Source organism: Cervus canadensis, chromosome 21, assembly GCF_019320065.1.
Source record: "Cervus canadensis isolate Bull #8, Minnesota chromosome 21, ASM1932006v1, whole genome shotgun sequence".
Classification (NCBI taxonomy): Eukaryota; Metazoa; Chordata; class Mammalia; order Artiodactyla; family Cervidae; genus Cervus; species Cervus canadensis.
The window spans coordinates 16,067,690-16,081,338 of NC_057406.1; the positions used below are offsets into that span (position 1 = coordinate 16,067,690).

The following is a 13,649-nucleotide window of genomic DNA, read 5'->3' on the forward strand; positions in this document are numbered from 1 at the left end:
TGTCCAGTGGCTAAGACTCTGCACTTCCTCTACAGGGGTACAGGTTCCATTCCTGGTCCAGGAACTAAGACCCCACATGCTGGGAGGTGTGGCCAAAAAGTAAATACATACATATGTAAATAAATGATTAGAAAAAGTACTGTTAGTGACCCAATTTGGGAACAAAAATTTCATACCACTCTTCTCTTAAGGAATATTTAGAGATTGGAAACTGACCTGTTAAAAAAGATCTTGTATCTGCAAATGTTTATGTGGGAAAATAAGGATTTTTTTTGTAGTGTATAATCAAAACAAAAGACAGAGATAAAGTATCTACAACTCTAATGATAAATGTGTGCAGCAACTTAACTATTCCCATTGTGTTCCTATGAAAATATTTTACTTGTGATTTCACTAAATATTTTAAAAAATCAATTAATTTTTTTGGCTGTGTTGGGTCTACATTGTTACATGGGCTTCTCCTATTGCCCAGCACAGGCTCTAGAGTACACTGGCTTCAGTAGTTTCAGCTGGAAGTTTGTGGAGCCCAAGTGCACGGACTCAGTTTCTCTGAGGCGTGTGGGATTTTCCCAGAGCAGGGATCGAAACTTTGTCTCCTGCACTGGCAGGCAGACTCTATGGCAGAGCCGCCCGGGAAGCCCTGATGTCACTAAATATACTTATAAATACTGCTTTAAATTCACTTTACACAATGGACTTTCCCATAAAATTTTATTTGGAAGACATTCTATATTCAGTTATGCCATGGTATAAAAATGGAAGAGGACAATGATACCTAGATATGGTGGAATATATCTTGTGCAATTCTTTGGGGAAATAAAGGTGACCTTTGGGTTGTTTCAGGTGAAGAAAGTAGATGGGACTATAGAGAAGAGAATTTATTTCACATGGTGTCTTTCTGCATTAGTGATTTTAATATGGATTCTTAGAAGTTATCAACAACTGGTCAGATAAAAAATTTTTTTTGTAATATACTCCTCTCTGGACCTAGGCAATCCTGGGCTCAGTCTTCTGCTTCCATCACTTTCTTGATCCAGTCCACGTAGTTGAGGAGATTGGTGTAGAACCCGTACCCTTCACCACACCCGATGCCCCAGGACACGATGCCCGTGGCCACCCAGCGGTCATTTTTCTTATCACTCACTGCAAAGACCCCTCCACTATCCCCTTGGCAGGAATCCTGCCTTGTGGCTGGGTTCCCAGCACAGAACATGTTTTCAGAAAACACATCATTCCTGTTTTTTTGCTGGAGCCAGCGCTCGCAAATCTCTCGCCTAGCTACTGGCAGACGGACAAATCTGAGGTTGTGAGAAATTCTCTCCTCCATGATCCCAAAGCCACTGACATAGCCCACGAGACCCGGGTCATAGAGGGTCTCGTTGTCTGGGAGGCAGATGGGCAGGAGGTTGGGGCCTAGGGTGACGCTATTTTCCAGCTCCAGGAGGGCGATGTCCCCCTCAAAATTGTGGGACTCTTCCTGGCGGTAGTCTGGGTGGATTATGACCCTACGGACTGGGTGGTTGGACAGCTTGGTGATATCTTCCACGTTGATGTGGCCCAGGAACACGTCTAAATTGGGGTTGCCCTGTGCCTCGTGGTCCTTGGGGTAGATGGTGTGCGCGGCTGTGACGATCCAGCGGTCCCCCAGCAGTGCGCCACCCCCGGGCCCGTGGATGTTGGTGTAGGCCTGCCAGGGGAAGTTGCCCAGCTTGGCCCTCTGGCCTCCAATGATGCGTTGCCTCTGCTCCACGGGGTGGACTGGCTTCCCGCACACTGGGGAGGAGACAATGGAGGGGCGGGGGGGGTGTAGAAAAGTCAGCACCTGGCCACCCTCCTCCCTCCATGGCCTGGCCCCTCCCCTTTGCCCCTCTTTTTAGTTCAGGGCCTTTCCCTCTCTCCCCATCCTCCCCCGCCAGCCCTCTCCTCACCCCCCCTCTTTGGCATATTGTCAGTCATCTCTCTTCGTTCTTGTTTATTCTTTGCTAGGGCTTTTCTTGCCCTTTTTATTTATTCTTGGTCTCCCATCTGCTCAGTGAAAAGTCCAGGACTGTCAGGACAGGGCCAGCTCTCTGGGTCCCTCTGCCCTTCTCCTGGGGCATCTCCTCTCCTTTTTCCAGATGCCCCATGTCCGTCTTCAGCTTCAGGCGGGACTGTCTCTCTCTTGTCTATGCCACCCCTCCTCTGAGGCCCTGCATGGCTGCCAAGGCCACAGAGGACAGTGGAGGGCTTCCACTCACCTGGCAAACACCGAGGCATCTTCTCTCCTACCAGCTCGTTCTTCCAAATGCCCTGAGCTGTGCAGGTGTACAGCCCTGAGGGGAGAGGGGGCTGAGCTCAGGCTGGGGGGTTGTGGGCGGGGGCCAAGGGCACCAAAGTGAGCACAGAAAGGAGGAGGAACAAAGGGAAAGGTTGGAATACCTGCGGATGGGATACTGAATGTGTGTGTTTTGAAAAGCTCCATGTGTGTTTTTGTTTTGATGCTAAATGGAAAAATCAGAATGCTTAACTCGTATTTGTTGTGATCCCTATGTGTGAAAGTTGACACAAAAACTGGAAGGAACTTATCAAGAAGATTTTATCATTATTGCATCTTGGTGCTGGGTAGCGGATGATAGTGGGAGTTATGTTTTCTTGTTTTGTTTTTTGAGGGTGTTTTTTTGGCTCTGCTGTGCAAATCTTAGTTCCCCAACCACAGATTGAACCCGAGCCCTCAGCAGTGAAAACGTGGAGTCCTAATTGCTGGACTGTCAGGAAATTCCCCGTAGCTATGTTTTCTGATTGTGGACAGTGTACCTTGCTTGACGCTCAGCATTTTATCTTACTGACGCACCTTGGTGACGCTTTCAGATATGCATCATTACCCTCCTCCTAGAGACAAGGAGGGCTTCCCTGGTGGCTCAGACAGTAAAGTGCCAGCCTGCAGTGCAGGAGACCAGGGTTTGATCTCTGGGTCAGGAAGTACCCTGGAGAAGGGGAAGGCTACCCATTCCAGTATTCTTGCTTGGAGAATTCCATGGACAGAGGAGCCAGGCAGGCTACAGTCCATGAGATCTCAGAGTCGGACACGACTGAGTGACTAACACTAGAGCTGAGGAAACTGGGTTTAAATAATTTACACAAGGTCATATAACTTCTAAGTGCCAGAACCAAGATGCAAATAGAGAGTTGTCTTACTTCAAAGTCCAGCTCTTAAATAATACCCTATATAGCCTGTAAACATGGAGAAGGAAATGGAAACCCACTCCAGTATTCTTGCCTGGAGAATCCCATGGACAGAGGAGCCTGGCGGGCTACAGTCCTTAGGGTCACAAAGAGTCGGACACGACTGAGTGACTAACAATAGCAACAGTAATAGCCTATAAACAAGATTTGTTTTTCTTTTTTGGCATGTTTTAAACCTACAAATCATGTGATTTCTTCCACTAAAAAGTTTTCAAGATACCCACTGATGAGTCTGAAAGCAGTTTAGTAGTGCAAAAAGTCACAACACAGCAACCTGAGAGGGAATGTGGGGAGAGTGCTGAGGAAACCCCACTGATAAACTTGTAGTGGGGGTGCTGGTGAGGGTGGTGGTGGGGGTGGGGTGAGAGAGGGCTGTTTATAAGATTCAAGTCTTTCATTCTATCAGCTCAAATGTTTCCTTTTCCAACCTTATTAGAAGCCTCCTGGCACCCCTGAAGCCAGTGCCCGGGATAAATATCTTAATATTCCCTCCTTGGAGACTCTGTTGAAAGAAATTGCAGAAGATGTTCCAACAAGAGGGAGAAGATGGCCATTTACACGTGTCCTTACCTCGCTCAGACTCGCTTGTGCCGTCTTTGGTGTGCATCTTGTAGAAGGGCTCATCGCAGTAGTACTGGATACGGGCCTCGTAGGTATTCACTCCTTCTCTGGTGATGTAATTGAAGGCCCCGTTGGGCAGGCTTCGGGGCCGCCCGCAGTTCTTGACTTGGAGAGAACACAGGGCCACGTGAGAGCTGAGGACTGTACCGGAACTTCAGTGGGAGGGGTGGGAACCCACTGAACATGCTGAGAGCCTTCGGGAGATATGGTCACTGGGGGCTTTCGTGATGCATGAGAATTGGATGGGATAAAACTCAGTTCTGGGCAGAGCCCCTCATCTGCAGAGATGAAGGCCGACTGGTTCCCGGTGGGCTGGAGCCTTCAAAGGACAAGTCAGGGGAATGGCTTTTGGGGGGCGATGCTTAGGCCCGACCCTCTTCCCTTCTCCTGGGGGGAGACACATGCTTGAGTTGCAACTTACTCCTGCACCTGGGCATGGCTCGGTGCCATGTGCCATCATCCTGGCAGACAGCTGTGAAGGACAGGAGCACCTTGTTGCCCTGTTGGAGCAGAGGTGGAGAAGCCATTAGTACCAGGAGGCCCTGAGGCTCCCTCCTGCCCTTGCCCACAGGGGAGCAGTAAGGATGCAAAGTCAGCTCTCAGCCCTCCAACCTCAACACCTGTGGATGTGGCCCCTGGGCCCCTCTTCCTAGCCGGTCCTCTCAGACCAGACTGACAGATGGGTGCACTGAGCCACACAGCAGGAAGCCAGAACTGGGGACTTGCCCGGTGGTCTAGTAGTTAAGAATCTGTCCTCCAGTGTAGGGGACATGGGTTTGATCCCTGGTCGAGGAACTAAGATCCCACATGCTGAGGAGCAACTAAGCTTGAATGCCACAGCTACAGAGCCCGCATGCTGACACAGCCAAATAGGTAAATAAATAAATAAATAATTTAAAAAAATATATCAGAGCTAGGGCTAGTTGTTATACCCAATAATCCCCTCTCTAGACTCTTGGGATTTCAAGAGTTTCCACTGAGGTCCAGTTGAACCCCGTAATTTTATTTTTAAAAATATTTATTTATTTATTTATTATTTATTTTGGCTGCTTTGGGTCTTAGTTGTGGCACTCAGGATCTTCGATCTTCATTGTGGGATCTTTAGTTGAGGTGTGTCGGGTCAGGTTTCCAGATCAGGAATCGAACCCAGGCCCCCTGCTTTGGGAGTGCAGAATCTCAGACACTGGAATACCAGGGAAGTCCCTGAACTTCACAATACCAGGGAAGTCCCTGAACTTCACAGTTTTTAATTAAAAAGCAAACAAGCCACAAGCACAGTTTTGCTCGTTCTCTCCATTGAAACAAAAGTCTCTGCCCTGAAGTAGGGCCATGTTTCTTCCCTCTGGACTGCTCTGCCAGGTAAGCCCCGTATCACCCCATTGCCCCCAGACTGCAGGCTTCTCAAGGCTAAGGGTCTTTCCTAAAATGCTAGTGCAGCCCAGCCACTTTCAAGGGGACTCAAGATGCTGACATATGCTAAGTGCTATCCTAGGCCAGCAGATGGTGGGGACAGGCCAGGAGACAGCACCCTCTGAAATGAAAAGTAACTGGAGAACATGAGTGAGTTTTATTAACACCAACAATCATCTCAGATTGTTAGCCCTGGACCAGACTGCAAGAGAATGTGCATGAGAACTAGGATATCTGAGCAAAATGTAAATTATCATGTAGTCGCTCAGGCATGTCCCGACTGTTTTGCAACCCCATGGACTGTAGACCGTCAGGTTCCTCTGTCCGTGGACTTTTCCAGGCAAGAATACTGGGGTGGGTTACCATATCGTTCTTCAGGGGAGTCTTCCCCACCCAGGAACTGAACCCATGTCTCCTGCATTGCAGGTGGAGTCTTTACTGCTGAGTCAAATAAAAAGTAAATAATGTGAGATAAACTGTGTGAGTAGGTTTAAAGTTGATGATGTGAATGATAAGTGACGAGGTAAGGGTGCTGGTGGCATAGGTGGGGCAGGTTGTAACCTGAACGGTGGGGAGGGGTGTGCCCAGGACCCCCAGTCCTTCCTGGACTAAGCAGTGATCTGGCTGACTCATCTCTATTCAAAGGTAAGCTCCATGAAACCTGTGTGAACATGTGTGTTTCTTTTACTGTACCTCCCACATCCAGAACACTGCCTGTCACTGAATCAACACTTAAAATGTTTGTTGGGTGAATTCACCACAACCAACCGAAGGTCTCTTCTCTGATTCAGGGTGGGTCTTCCGAGGGGACCTACTGGACAAAGATGGGATGTCCAGTCCCAGGCCCCTGGCCAGGGTAACTCCAATTGTATGGTTCATAAAAATAGCATTTATTTATTTATTTATTATTAATTGCCTTCACTGATTCCTCACTGCTTTCTGTAGTTGTGGTGCACAGGCTTAGGTGCCCTGAGACATGTGGGATCTCAGTTCCCCAACCAGGGGTCATACCCACGCCCCCTGCACCGGAAGGTGGATTCTTAACCGCTGGGCCACCAGGCAGTCCCGAGAGTAGCATTTTAGTTTCCTGGCTTTTGTAAGATTCACCAGTGGAGCAAACCACATTCTCTCCTGGGTCTGCAAAGCTCTGGACAGGGTGGTAGGTCTGGGCTAAGACCACCGGTGGACATAAACGGAGCCTCTTCTGATTGTTTGATGGAATGCTGCCCGATTCATGAATCATCGAGTAAAGCCAGGTAGGTTTTAAAAACAAAAACCGAGAGCCCTGGGGCAAGAGGCAGGGGATTTGTTGCCGGTCCCTGTTGTACACAATTCCAGTGATGTTGAGTGAGTGAGGTCTCGCTCTTCAGCTCCACCCCCACCTGTTTGGTTCCTCACTGCATGGTGAGTTATAGGGCCAGGTCCCATAGTTCTTAGACTTGGCTGGGCATTAGAATCACCAAGTAACTATAGGTAATCCTGATACCCATGCTCCCCTTCAGACCCATGGACTAGTCTCTAGCAGGGGACTGGACATCAGAATTCTGAAATCCTATTTCTAGTGTGCAGTCAAGTTGGAGCAGGCTGGGTAACCCTTCCAGCTCAAACATGCTTATGTTTCCATGTGGGGCTGAGCCTCCATAGTCCGTGTGAATTATGCCGGACTCTGGGTCAGCTCCCTCCCCTCGGCCCTGGCTCTTACCTCCACGAGCTCGTAGCCTTTTTTGCAGGTGGCGATGAAATAGTCCCGGTACTGGTATTGAGGCTGCGGGTCCTGAATGATGGTGTATGAGTCCAGGGTCTTGGGCTGGGGGCACTTGATGACTATTACGGAGATCAGAGGGCACGTTTATTTCCGAGCCACTGGCCTCCGTTCTAACTGCCTCATCCTGCCCCGTTTCTGGCCCCTGAGGGGCCCCAGGCAGCCTTACCTTCACTAGTGTAGTGCAGCTTCCAGCCCCGGCTGTCCCCTGACTCGTCCGTGAAGAAGAGCAGGTCCACCGAGTTGCTTTGGGCATCAATGTGCTCCGGCCTTTGCTTTCCACAAAACTCACCAATGTTCCTCCCCTTGACATAGATCTGTGGCAGTGGTGGGGGTGGACAGAGGGAGGGTCATGTCGCCAATTCAGACGCAGGGCTAAGGCAGTGGTGCTGGTGGTGTGGATCCTGCTTAGTGTATGTTTTCATCTGGAGAGGAGAAAGCCTCCCTAGGACCCACCAGCCAGGAGTGTGCGCTAAGTTGCTCAGTCGAGTCCAGCTCTTTGCAACTTTATGGACCGTAGCCCGCCAGGCTCCTCTGTCCATGGAATTCTCCAGGCAAGAATACTGGAGTGGGTTGCCATGACCTCCTCCAGAGGATTTTCCCGACCCAGGGATTGAACCTGAATCTCTTACACCTCCTGCATTGGCAGATGGGTTCTTTACCACTAGAGACACCTGGGAAGCCAGGTGTGTAGGACAACTCATGTGGGACATTGGCCATTTCTGCACCCATTGGCCAGATGGCCCAGTGGGGAGGAGGGATGAGAGGAGACGTGTAGGGATGGGGACGAGAGGATTTCTGGGGGTGGGTTGGCTGTACCTGCAGCTGGTCGTAGGGACAGTGTATTTGCTGGTGGTCGTCGATTTCAAAAGGCTCCAGGAATTGGAGGTGGAGGGTGTGGCCCCGCTCTACCCGGATACTGTAGTTGCAGCGCAGGTCGGGGGGGTAGGGTTGGGGGTACTCCAAGCTGGAGATGTAGCCGGAGGGCTCCGTGAACAGCTCGCTGCTGCACTCAGCTGGGAGAGCAGAGCGAGAGCGGGTCACCCAGTGAGCCCCACCTTGCTCAGCCCATGCCTCCGCTGGGACCACCCAGGCAGGACCTCACCCTGGCAGGAACGCCCATCCTGCTGGAGCTCATAGCCTGCGCGGCAGGAGCAGAAATAGCCGCCCACGTAGTTGTGGCACAGGTGCTGGCACCGAGGCGGGGCATCCTCCTCAACCGAGTTGAGCTGCAAGGCACATTCGTCCAGGTCTGGAAGAGATTCCAGAAGGAGGGATTCAATCCCACAGAAGCTGGGTGGGGGGCGGGGGAGGGACCTTTGGAGGCGCTGGTCTCAGTGAGGTCACTCATCAGAGGCCTAAGGACAAGGTTATCTCAGGCCACCTGGAACTCTGGGCCGCTCTGACCCTTTCTGGGACCTGCTCAGTGGGGAGAGGACCCCGGGGGATAGCCCTCTCCTAGAAAAAGCTCTCTTGGGAAAAAACAAGAAGGCCTGGCTTCCCAAATCTTTGGATTCAAGAATCTCCCTTTTTGGCCCCCATTCAGTATGAGCCCAGGAGCCCAGCACAGGCACCACTCACCCACGGCTTGGTAGTATGCCAGGAAGCCCTTGTAGAACATGATGGTGCCGTTCTCCTCATTGGAGAAGTCCGAGTGGAAAGTCAGCAGCATCTTGTTCCCTTGGGACATGAATTCCTTCCTTCCTGGGGGGTTGCCCAGGGGAGAACCCAGCTGCCCACAGAACCTCCCCATGGTCTTCTTATCAGCAGAAATCTGTGGAGGAGGGACAGACGGACAAGCTGTTGAGGGGACACATCCCACATGGAAGGTTATGAAGGTCATCCTTCTCTTATCCTGGAGATGGGATCCTGCCCCCTCCTCCCCGCCCCGCTGGATGGTCTCCAGCTGCTGTCTACCTGCTTCCCCAGAGGACTTTCCTCTGTCCTGCATCCCCATCGACTGACCTTGCATGTTATCCCGTGTCTGGACTCGGCCCTCCCTTTTTATGACCCCCAGCTATGACAAACCTAGACAGCATATTAAAAAGCAAAGACATCACTTTGCTGAGAAAGGTACGTCTAGTCAAAGCTATGATGTTTCCAGTAGTCATGTATGGATGTGAGAGTTGGACCATAAAGAAGGTTGAGTGCTGAAAAACTGATGCTTTCAAATTGTGGTGCTGGAGAAGACTCTTGAGAGTCCCTTGGACAGCAAATAGATCAAACCAGTCAATCCTAAAGGAAATCAGCTCTGATTATTCACTAGAAGGACTGATGCTAAAGCTGAAGTTTCAATACTTTGGCTACCTAATATGAAGAGCTGACTCATGGAATTGTCCTTGATACTGGGCAAGATAGAAGGCAGGAGGAGAAGGGATGACAGAGGATGAGATGGTTGGATGGCATCACTGACTCAATAGATGAATTCAAGCAAACTCGGAGACATGCTGAAGGACAGGGAAGCCTGGTGTGCTGCAGTCCATGGGGTTGCAAAGAGTCTGACACGACTTAGTGACTGAACAACAACGTGTGTCAGACCTTTCTTTACCCCCATCTCTTCCTGGTGGCCTGAGATAACCTTGTCCTTAGGCCTCTGATGAGTGACCTCACTGAGACCAGCACCTCCAAAGGTCCCTCCCCCGCCCCCCACCCAGCTTCTGTGGGATTGAATCCCTCCTTCTGGAATCTCTTCCAGACCTGGAATCCTGGTTGCCTCTACCTGGTTTATATCATTCCTTCATCTCTAGAGCCTGGATGATCTGCTTTATCCTCTGTCCTGTCCTTCCACCTTGTCTTGGTCAACCCATTCCTGTCCAGCCATGACTCCTGATATTCAGCTGAATGTGAGCATCCAGGACCCGCCGGCTTAGCAAGCATCACTGAGCTCCCCTTACCTCTCTTCCTTCACAGATTCCTTAGCTCCTGCAAAGCAGAAGACGTCCCCCTCCTACCTCATCTGCACTTTGCCTGCCACCAGGACCCTCCCTACCAGCACTGCTGACATCTCAAGTCCTCTGGGCTCGTAAGATATGGCATTTTCATGGTATTCTTTTATACCCTCCAGGGGATCTCCTGGAAATAGTGTTTATGGGCTCTATCTGAATCCTGAATCAAGAATCTCATTTTGTGTGTGTGTGTGTGTGTGTGCTGTGCAGTGCAGTAGGCGGGATCCTAGTTTCCTGTTTCCCAGGAATCAAACCGGGGCCCCCTGCCTTGGGAGCACAGAGTCTTAGCCACTGGACCACTGGGGAAGTCTCCAGGAATCTCATTTTTATTGGATGTAGAAAGAGGGACTGAGACGGGGCCCTCGGTCGTGACAGAGGAAAGGGGACTGAGCCCACTGTCCTGGCTGGAGACCACCCTTGAGCCACCACCACACACATGCCGCTTCCCCATGTCCCTGTCTTCCTGGTGAGGAGGCAGCCACGGTGACACTCTCCATGGCAACAGGGAAACCGAGGTATGGAAGTTTCCAAAATCCTCTGGGCAAGTAAGCAGACAGGGAAGGTTTTTGGGGGACTCCTGTGGACAGTGCATTCCCCAAGAGCAAGGCCTGTCCCCTCTCTCTCTGTTTCTCCCCTCTGTGCTCCACGAGGGTCTCTCAGACCAGTGGCCACCCATCTTCGACACCCCTGGACTTCCAGAACCCCACCTGGCCATCAGCTTTTACCAGCTTGGGGCTGTGTCCCCGGGCAGGGTGTGCTATCCAGGCCGGTCAGAACTCGGGTCCCCAGGTTCCAGAGACACTCAGTTCTGCCTCTGCCCACCCCCCCTAATCTGCCCCCCTACCTTGACATAGTCATAGAAACAACCTTCCGAAGGCTCCAGGTCAAACTGCCAGAAGACAAGCTTCACCCTGTACCCCGTGGGTACTGTGATCACAGTGGTCCTCTCAAAATTGTTAGGGTAAGGCTTGGGGAACAAAGGGGATGTCACCTCCCCGTAGAGCCTCTGAGGGGTAGGGATGGTGCCTCCAACCCTGTAGAACAGGACCGGCAGCAGGAGGTATAAAAGCCACCTGCCAAAAGAAAAAAGGTATCTGTAGGGCGGGAGGGGTGCAGACCCAAGCAGTTTGGTAGGGGATGGGATTGCCGTACCGCCGGGCATTTTCCTCTCGGTCCATTCTAGATCTCAGGGAGATGTCCTAGGGTGGGAGGGGAGGGTGCAGGGGGGAGGCTGGTCCCTGCAGCTGCTGCACTCGGTGCTCCTCCCTGGGGCAGTGTCCAGTCCAGAGGTCACCACACTCCCCCCACCTCTCTCCCCAGCCTCCTCCTTGCCCTGTTGCATCACTCTGCTGCCCTTCCAGGAATCGGGCTGGCTTGGACCAGTAAACTGAGGGTGAGGGTTTCCAGTCATGGTCTCTGAAATGGCTCCCACACGCTCAGCAAGACCTCTGGGAGAGACCGCCTGTGAAAGAGGGTCTCAGGTACAGAGGCTGACTCTCCAGGCTGAGGGACTCCTCCCCACCTCACAGCTCCCTATGAGCTGGAGGAGGAAGGCAGTGTGGCCTCACCTCCTGGGTCTGAGTCTCCTTTCTCCTTGGGAGGAGAGATGGGGCATGCGTTTGTGAGCGTGCATGCGTGTGCACACTGGAGAGATAAGGTGTATGGGGAGGGGCCGGGTGCTCCCACCTCCCTGAGTAAGTCTGGGCACAGGGGGCCTCCCGTGCCCAAGATCATCCCCTCTGGTGTCTCCCTCCTTCCTTGGTCCCCACCAGGCTTACTCACATTTCTCAAGGCCTGTTGTTGGATCTCTGACTCTCGTGACAGCGTCTTCGTGCACTCTGGGTGCAGAGAGAGCAGGGTCATGCAGGGGAGGGAAGGGGAAGGGAGGGACTGTGGAGGGGGAAGGGGTGACCATTCCGGGAGGAAGTTTGTAGGGAATTAACTATTTGCATAAACAAAACCAAAAAAGAAAAAAACAATTCTGTTTCGGTTTAGTTTTGGTTGTGAAATGCCTGATGGTGCTGCCACCTGCTGGCCTTCAGGGTAAGGGAAGGAGAAGTTTCTGCATTTTTAGGGACAGAAAAGCCTTGGGTTGGAGGCCCAGATGTCCCTTTCTAAATCTCAGGGGAATCCCCACCCTTCCTCAGGGCCTTTCTGGTGACTGCGGCTGAGTGTTCAGGGTTCCCATCCAAAGAGCAGTGGAAATCGCAGTTGAGGGGGGTCTTTTGTGACCCTTTCTCCTTTAACCCTGTTCTCCCTGTCCTTAGTTAGCCAGAAGCTCTGGTACAGGAATGACCAGGGTTCAATGCCCAGGATAATGGCACAGGAGCAAGGATTAGAGATGGGGAGTGCAGGAGGGCGCAGAGGAGAGAGACGCTTGCTTGACCTGGGGTCCCGCCCTGCTTCCCTCGGAAATTACACATAGAGAGAACTTAACCTGAAGCTCTAGTGGTTAAAACTCCTTGTTTCCAATCCCTGGTCAGGGAACTAAGATCCCACATGCCATGCAGTGCAGCTAATAAAGAAATTTTTAAAAATGACAAGTAGAACAGGGACTGCTATGACCCCAAAGCACCACTAGGCTCTGTTTTAAGACCCTCCCTGGACTTCCCTGGTGGTCCAGGGGTTAAGACAACCAGCTTCCCAGGCAAGCGGCATGGCGTTGATCCCTGGTCAGGGTACTAAGGTCCAAGCACAAAAAAAGAAAAAGAAAAAGGCCCTTCCTCCCCCCATCAATGGACTCAGGCCTGTCAATGAGCTTGTCCCTTAGGGAAACAAGGGCAGCTGAGGATGGGATGGAGACATCCTTTTATCCTCAGCATCTGGTCCAGAGTGTGAGCCCCTGAGGGTCATGGCACCAGGGGCTGGGCAAACAGGGTGGCTGTGGACCACCAGTTGTGGATGTGACTGGTAATGGAAGTAAAGTATGATGCTATAAAGAACAATATTGCATAGGAAGCTGGAATGTTAGGTCCAGAATCAAGGTAAATTGGAAGTGGTCAAACAGGAGATGACAGGAGTGAACGCTGACATTTTAGGAATCAGTGAACTAAAATGGACTGGAATGGGAGAGTAGGAGTAGGAGTAGGTCAGATGACCATTATATCTACAACTGTGGGCAAGATATAGAAGAACTAGAGTAGCTCTCATAGTCAACAAAAGAGCCCAAAATGCAATATTTGGGTGCAATCTCAAAAAACGACAGAATGCAAAGAAATAGAGGAAAACAATAGAATGGGAAAGACTAGAGATCTCTTCAAGAAAATCAGAGATACTAAGGCAACATTTCATGCAGAAATGGGCACAATAAAGAATAGAAATGGTATGGACCTAACAGAAGCAGAAGATATTAAGAAGAGGTGGCAAGAATACACAGAAGAACTATACAAAAAAGATCTTAATGACCCAGATAACCATGATGGTGTGGTCACTCACCTAGAGCCAGACAACCTGGAATTCGAAGTCAAGTGGACCTTAGGAAGCATCATTACAAACAAAACTAATGGAGGTGGTGGAATTCCAGCTGAGCTATTTCAAATCCTAAAAGATGATGCTGTGAAAGTGCTGCACTCAATATGTCAGCAAATTTGGGAAAACTCAGCAATGGCCACAGGACTGGAAAAGGTCAGTTTTCATTCCAGTCCCAAAGAAAGGCAATGCCAAAGAATGTTCAAACTACTGCACACTTG

At 50.9% G+C, this 13,649-nt stretch overlaps 1 protein-coding gene across 2 annotated transcripts; it reads right to left on the reverse strand.

The window, feature by feature from the left end:
* Positions 1-694: 694 nt before the first annotated feature.
* Positions 695-11,897, reverse strand: C1R (complement C1r). Of its 2 annotated transcripts, none has more exons than XM_043440922.1 (11): positions 11,743-11,897; positions 10,805-11,033; positions 8,597-8,789; positions 8,121-8,267; positions 7,835-8,031; positions 7,185-7,332; positions 6,956-7,077; positions 4,265-4,343; positions 3,793-3,948; positions 2,238-2,312; positions 695-1,773 (listed from the first exon to the last, which is right to left on the reverse strand). In XM_043440922.1, coding segments are annotated over exons 1-11 (2,118 nt in total). In that variant the 5' UTR covers positions 11,745-11,897; the 3' UTR covers positions 695-1,003. The 2 variants fall into 2 exon arrangements, with proteins under 2 accessions (XP_043296857.1, XP_043296856.1); XM_043440921.1 differs by lacking the exon at positions 11,743-11,897 and adding an exon at positions 11,113-11,250.
* Between the last annotated feature and the right edge of the window lie 1,752 nt (positions 11,898-13,649).

Bases quoted from the DNA above. Each gene is read 5' to 3' on its own strand.
- C1R (XM_043440921.1), bottom strand. From the start codon at position 11,138: ATGGACCGAGAGGAAAATGCCCGGCG. The intron at 8,790-10,804 runs GTAGGGGGGCAG...CCTCCTCCACAG, and splicing joins GTTTCTATGACTATGTCAAG to ATTTCTGCTGATAAGAAGAC. The intron at 2,313-3,792 runs GTAAGGACACGT...CTCTCCCCTCAG, and splicing joins CACAAGCGAGTCTGAGCGAG to GGCTGTACACCTGCACAGCT.